At 35.7% G+C, this 5,403-nt stretch overlaps 1 protein-coding gene across 2 annotated transcripts; it reads right to left on the bottom strand.

Annotated features, from left to right (window-relative positions):
• Positions 1-2,547: 2,547 nt before the first annotated feature.
• Positions 2,548-4,439, bottom strand: LOC133299925 (triose phosphate/phosphate translocator, chloroplastic-like). 2 transcript variants are annotated; one of them, XM_061499418.1, is made up of 4 exons: positions 4,329-4,439; positions 4,012-4,111; positions 3,766-3,870; positions 2,548-3,542 (listed from the first exon to the last, which is right to left on the bottom strand). In XM_061499418.1, the coding sequence occupies exons 1-4, from the start codon at positions 4,386-4,388 to the stop codon at positions 3,529-3,531; spliced, it is 279 nt and encodes a 92-aa protein (XP_061355402.1). In that variant the 5' UTR covers positions 4,389-4,439; the 3' UTR covers positions 2,548-3,528. The 2 variants fall into 2 exon arrangements, with proteins under 2 accessions (XP_061355402.1, XP_061355401.1); XM_061499417.1 differs by having other exon boundaries at positions 2,548-3,870.
• Between the last annotated feature and the right edge of the window lie 964 nt (positions 4,440-5,403).

Below are 5,403 nucleotides of genomic sequence, written 5' to 3'. Positions count from 1 at the left end.
CAGTATCATTCGATGAAGCATTGTCAACTGTCAAACTAAACACACGATTCAACCCCCAGTCATTCAAGCATGACAAAACAGTTTTAGCCATAACTTCTCCAGAATGACTTTTGACTTGGCAAAAGTTTAAAAATCTTCTTGTGCAGCTTCCAATTTTTATCAACAAAGTGTGCAGTCAAACACATATAACACATATTTTGACACGATGTCCAAGTGTCTGTGGTGAGGCAAACTCTTGTACAATGCACAGCAAGAAACTTCTTCAACTTCACTTTTTCTACTTGATATAATGTCAAAGCATCACGTGCCATTGTAGTTCGTGAGGTAAGATTAAATTTCGGACTTACAATACTGATAAACCACCGAAAGTCTTCATTCTCAATAAATCGAAAAGGAAGCTCGGTAGCCACTAACATTTTCACAAGTGCATCCCGGCAAACTTGTTGGTCAAATCTAGCAACCGTCGAAGGGGAAGAACCAGCTTGTCCTTCTGTAGCTCCAATTGAGGATAAAGATGATTTTCTCCTTTTGTTTTTATCTCTATCTAGATGATCCTTACACCTCTTCAAATGAGTTCGCATAGAACTCATTCCCTTATCACACTTGATCGTACAACCACAATAATTGCAATGGGCTTTTTTATCTGAGTTAGGCTCCGAGAAGTGATCCCAAACTTCTGATCGATTCTTGCGGTTATTAAATCGAGGCGGTAACGAGCTATTAGAATTAGAGACAACTTGTGGAGTAGAAACTAGATGCTATGTTGTCTCTGAGGTAAAAAATTCATCTTGAATACCTATTGATTCCATCCTGGTGTTTCCCCTGAAAAAGAGATTGTCTAGTAAATTGGGCAAAAGACAAAAGACATATATGATGATATATTTCAGCTATTTGGAAAATAATTAAGAGCTTAAGTTAATACATGGCTTTTTTATCCGACCATTGAAGATTATTTCAATGCAAATCAGTTTTAACTTTTTTTCTCATATTTCATGTTAGTTGTATAACAGCCAATAACAAAAGATAATGATTTACATTATTTTCTAAGCTTGTTTTCTCTAAAGGGTGCTATATTTATAGTGAACTAGTTCAGTTGAAAAGGCTGCACTCCACTAGTGACTAGTGAGCAACTCATCTATCAAGATTTTAAGCAACTTTGATAAGTTGTTACCCACAAAAATCTGTCTAGCATCCTTTACAGATTTGTTTCAGCACAGAAACTAAATTGTTTGCTCTTATTTTTTTGAAAAATTAACTCAAATCCCTTCAACCAATTTATGGCTTCCAATGTGGTCATTTCACTAGCAATACTACTTTTATCAGTGCTAATTCTAGCAGTAAGTTCAGATGCTAGTGGGATTGCTATTTACTGGGGTCAAAATGGAAATGAGAGTCTATAGATGGAAGTTATCCAGTGTAGGGTGTGCAATGGCATAAAGCATTCAAAGATATTTAAGGTAGCTAGAAAGCTAGCTACCTGTGTTCATTGAGCTAGCTAGAAAGATTTATATCATCACCATCAGTATGCAAAGTAAATAGTCAAAATCACTAAGTCATAGTTGAAAATGCAATATACATCTCCAAAGGAAAACAAGCAAAGAACAAAAATAGTTGATAAAATGGCAATAAAAGTGACCATAAATAACAATTAAACAGAAATTAAATAATGAATCCAACATTTACCAACCGTCAAAATAATAGTAAACAGAAGCATGAAAAAACTGGCAACTTTACAGGGATAACATCTCTGCCTTAAGCTCTAAGAAGAAAAGGTTAACATGTATTTCAACTATACACACTAAACTTATTTCTCCACTTCCGTCTTGTTTAAAATAGTAGAAACTCAAAACTGATGCCTAAATTTTTTTCCATTCCAAGTATATGTACCACTATCACAAACAAGAACATGTGCCGCAAGTATATATTTATCCAAACTGAAGAAAGTAGAAGTATACTTACTACGTCTGCAATCACATGATCAAGAGAAGGAACATAACCATGCAATCCATCACTCCCTCCATGCCCTGTAAAATAAAACAATTAACTCCAGACCTTTTACAAAAATATAAGTAACCCCCCCCTCTCTTGTTACATACAGGTTGAAAATGATATAACCATGCCTATTACCGTATAATCCAATAACAGGAATTTAACTCCTATTAAGTTTATAAAAGAAATATCCTGTATCAATGAGGATCTCAAGATTTATAAAATGAGAAAAAGAGCACTGAGTCAGAGGTGGGGGGCGCAAAACCATAAATCTTATCATCTTATATACACAATCAGTAAGAAAGATTTAAATATATTGACATTACACAATCAGTAAGCTAGCATGGGCTCAAGGTACCTTCAACCACAGCTTGATTTGTTTTCTTAATAGTGATCCATTTAAGAGTTAGTTCTCCTACCTTGTCGAAAATGGGAAACTCAGCTTTGAACCATACTGTGCCCCAAACTGATTGGTTCCTGGCTATCTCTTCATTGGTTCCTGGCTCCTGTGCCCCAAACTAATTGCATGGAAATGCCAGAATTTCAAGTCCTGCATAAAGAAGATCGCATTTTAAAAAAGGGGTTAATAGCCATTTAAAGTATCCAAAGAAAATAGCCACCGCGCAAAGACCTTAAAGGGGTTCATGGTTGATGATACATAGGAAAACACATAAGTGAAACAAAACAAAAAGCAAAAATAAAAATCTGAAGAGAAATGAAAAATGATTGAGAACGCTAAGCCACAAGCCACCACCGTTACCAATTCGATGAGAACGAGCAGCGAGATTGAGAAATGATTGAGACGGTGAACTTAGGGTTCATGAGCTGAGCAAAAATATGCTTCGATTAGGAACGAGATCGATGAGTCATTGAGTTATGTTATGTAAATGGGTTGGTTTGGTTCGACCTGCTTAAAATCCAGTTTTGAAATGGGTCTGAATTGGATTGTTTTAAATAATAGAACCGGTTCAACTTTCCGAACCAATTTTAAAAAAACCGGTTATTTTGGTTCAATTTGGTGTGGTTCTTGATGTGGTTCAGTTATTTTAGATTTTTTATACATCGCTAGTGGTTGCCATGGATTTCTTATGGTGACGTGCTACAATATCTTCCCCTAAAGCCTTTAATTTTGGAACTTAACTGTTGAATCCACCATTTACATTAGTTTTTGCCCCATCCACTATACCAAATAAAAGATTAATTGGCCCAGTAGGCTCTGAAAAAGAACCTCGAAATGCAGTTATGTCTTAAATGTTGATTGTTGACCATCTTTTCAGATTTCATAATAGTCTTAAGAGCACTTTATGGGAATCATGGATACATCATTTTTTTGGTCAAACATGAGAAGACTGCAAATCAGCAAGTCATTGTTTTCTGAATGAACAAGGAAAAAAAAAAGATTTGACCGGAAAAAGAAAAGGAAAAATAAAAGGCTATCCGAAGGATAGTACAATACTGAACCAGTCACCCAATTATTTTGAAGGAAATTTATGATGATTTACAGTTCAAGACATCCTCCAAGTTGACGCCTCTTTCTTCTTATGCTGCTTTCGCTTGCTGTCAAGAGAACAAAAAGAAAAATTTGTCAATTTTATTTGTGTATTGCTATATTGCCTAATGCATTTTGAAGACCAAGGTAAAATCCATTCAAAAGTACACCGTTAAAAAGCATATATGCCAAAAGTGGTTTATTTGTGACTTGCCAAAGCAAATTAACTTTTAAAGTTTCAACCAATTTAATATGCAGTTGTGGTAAAAAAACAATTGAAACAAGACTCTCTCGCTTCTCTTCCTCCATCCTGGCTTTGATGAGCGAGTAGATTGCCACTCCTGCAATAGCAATGGCTGTTCCAATACCAGTTTGGGTGGAAATCTTGTTACCTGTGTGAAGCAATTAGCCAGTCAGAACGTTAGAATCTCAGGAATATAACTTTTTCTTTAAGGGCATGGAAATCTAAAAGCAAATGAATAAACATTCGTGAAACTTTGAAGTACAGCAGTATGGAAGAAAACGATATTTACCGAAGACTAAAATTGAAAATACAATCACAAATACACGTTTCAGTACGTTGCCAACTGCATGAGTGAGAGGAGCCACTCTCTCCAGTGTGTTAGTCGCCACCTGGTGATGAAAAATGTAGATATATATATATATCATTGCCACTTCACAAAAAGAAATTGTGTTTCTCCAATAAGAATTAAACAGATGAACAACAATAAGAAACTCCTTCACCCAGGTAGGAACAGGCCATAAATAAATAAATGAATTGAAACAAGTTATTTAGTATATTTCAAACTCATCAAAAGTTTAAACTATCACATAGAAAAGAAGGATTTACTTGGTTGTACAGGTGGTAAAACATCCCAACCCAGAAGAGATCTGTGATGAACTTGACCATACCTACTTTAGCAATTGCATCATTGAACCCGTGCTTCAACAGTGTAGGCCCTTCGAGCTGTGGGATCAAATAATGAATGAATTAGGAAGGAGATACCAAAAACAAGAGCAACATATTATATAAAAGTCACAAATTATAATATGTTAAAAAACGAGTTTTGAATTTGTTAAAAAACGAGTTTTGAACTTGATAACCGGTTTATGGTTCATAACCGGTTTTGATTTTATTGAAAAAGGTTTCTGTATATTGATAATTGAATAAATTACATGAGTGTGTATTTATACAAGAAAGAATCGCTAAGAATGACTAATCAATCCTAATTAATAGGAAATAAAAACGGAAACATATTTGAATTCTGATTTTCTACACTCCCCCTCAAGTTGGGAGGTAAATGTTGATCATTCCCAACTTGCCAATCAAGTCTTCGAATGCTGGACGGTGTAGGCCCTTGGTAAGAATATCTGCAGTTTGCTCTTTGGTTGGAACATATATCATACGCACACTTCCATCATCTAATTTTTCTTTGATGAAGTGACAATCAACTTCCACGTGCTTTGTTCGATCATGATGCACAGGATTTTGAGCAATGCTAACAGCTGCCTTGTTGTCACAATATATTTTTATTGGTAGGGAATATGAAATCTTCAACTCTTGAAGAAGTCTTCTCAACCAGATTCCTTCACAAACTCCATGACCTAAAGCTCGAAATTCTGCTTCAGCACTACTTCTTGCAACCACTGTTTGCTTTTTGCTTCTCCAAGTAACAAGATTTCCCCACACATAGGTGCAATAGCCTGAGGTAGATCTCCTGTCTACTGATGAGCCTGCCCAATCTGCATCAGTGTAGATTTCAATTGTCCTTTTATACCCCTTTTTAAAGAATAATCCTCTTCCTGGAGTGTTCTTGAGGTATCTAAGCACCCTATAGACTGCACTAAGATGCTTCTCCTTGGGTGAGTGCATGAATTGACTAATCATACTCACGGCAAAGGCAATGTCAGGACGCGTATGAGAT

Source organism: Gastrolobium bilobum, unplaced genomic scaffold (assembly GCF_033153095.1).
Source record: "Gastrolobium bilobum isolate Gb01-03AN ecotype WA unplaced genomic scaffold, APGP_CSIRO_Gbil_v1 utg175764, whole genome shotgun sequence".
Taxonomy (NCBI): domain Eukaryota; kingdom Viridiplantae; phylum Streptophyta; class Magnoliopsida; order Fabales; family Fabaceae; genus Gastrolobium; species Gastrolobium bilobum.
The sequence above is the reverse complement of the archived record's forward strand: the minus strand, read 5'-3'. Positions and strand labels throughout refer to the sequence as shown.

Coding starts and splice junctions, on each gene's coding strand:
- LOC133299925 (XM_061499417.1), bottom strand. CDS start 4,388: ATGGTCAAGTTCATCACAGATCTCTTCTGGGTTGGGATGTTTTACCAC. Junction 4,112..4,328: donor TTTACCACCTGTACAACCAA/GTAAATCCTTCT, acceptor TTTCATCACCAG/GTGGCGACTAACACACTGGA. Junction 3,871..4,011: donor ATTTTCAATTTTAGTCTTCG/GTAAATATCGTT, acceptor TGCTTCACACAG/GTAACAAGATTTCCACCCAA.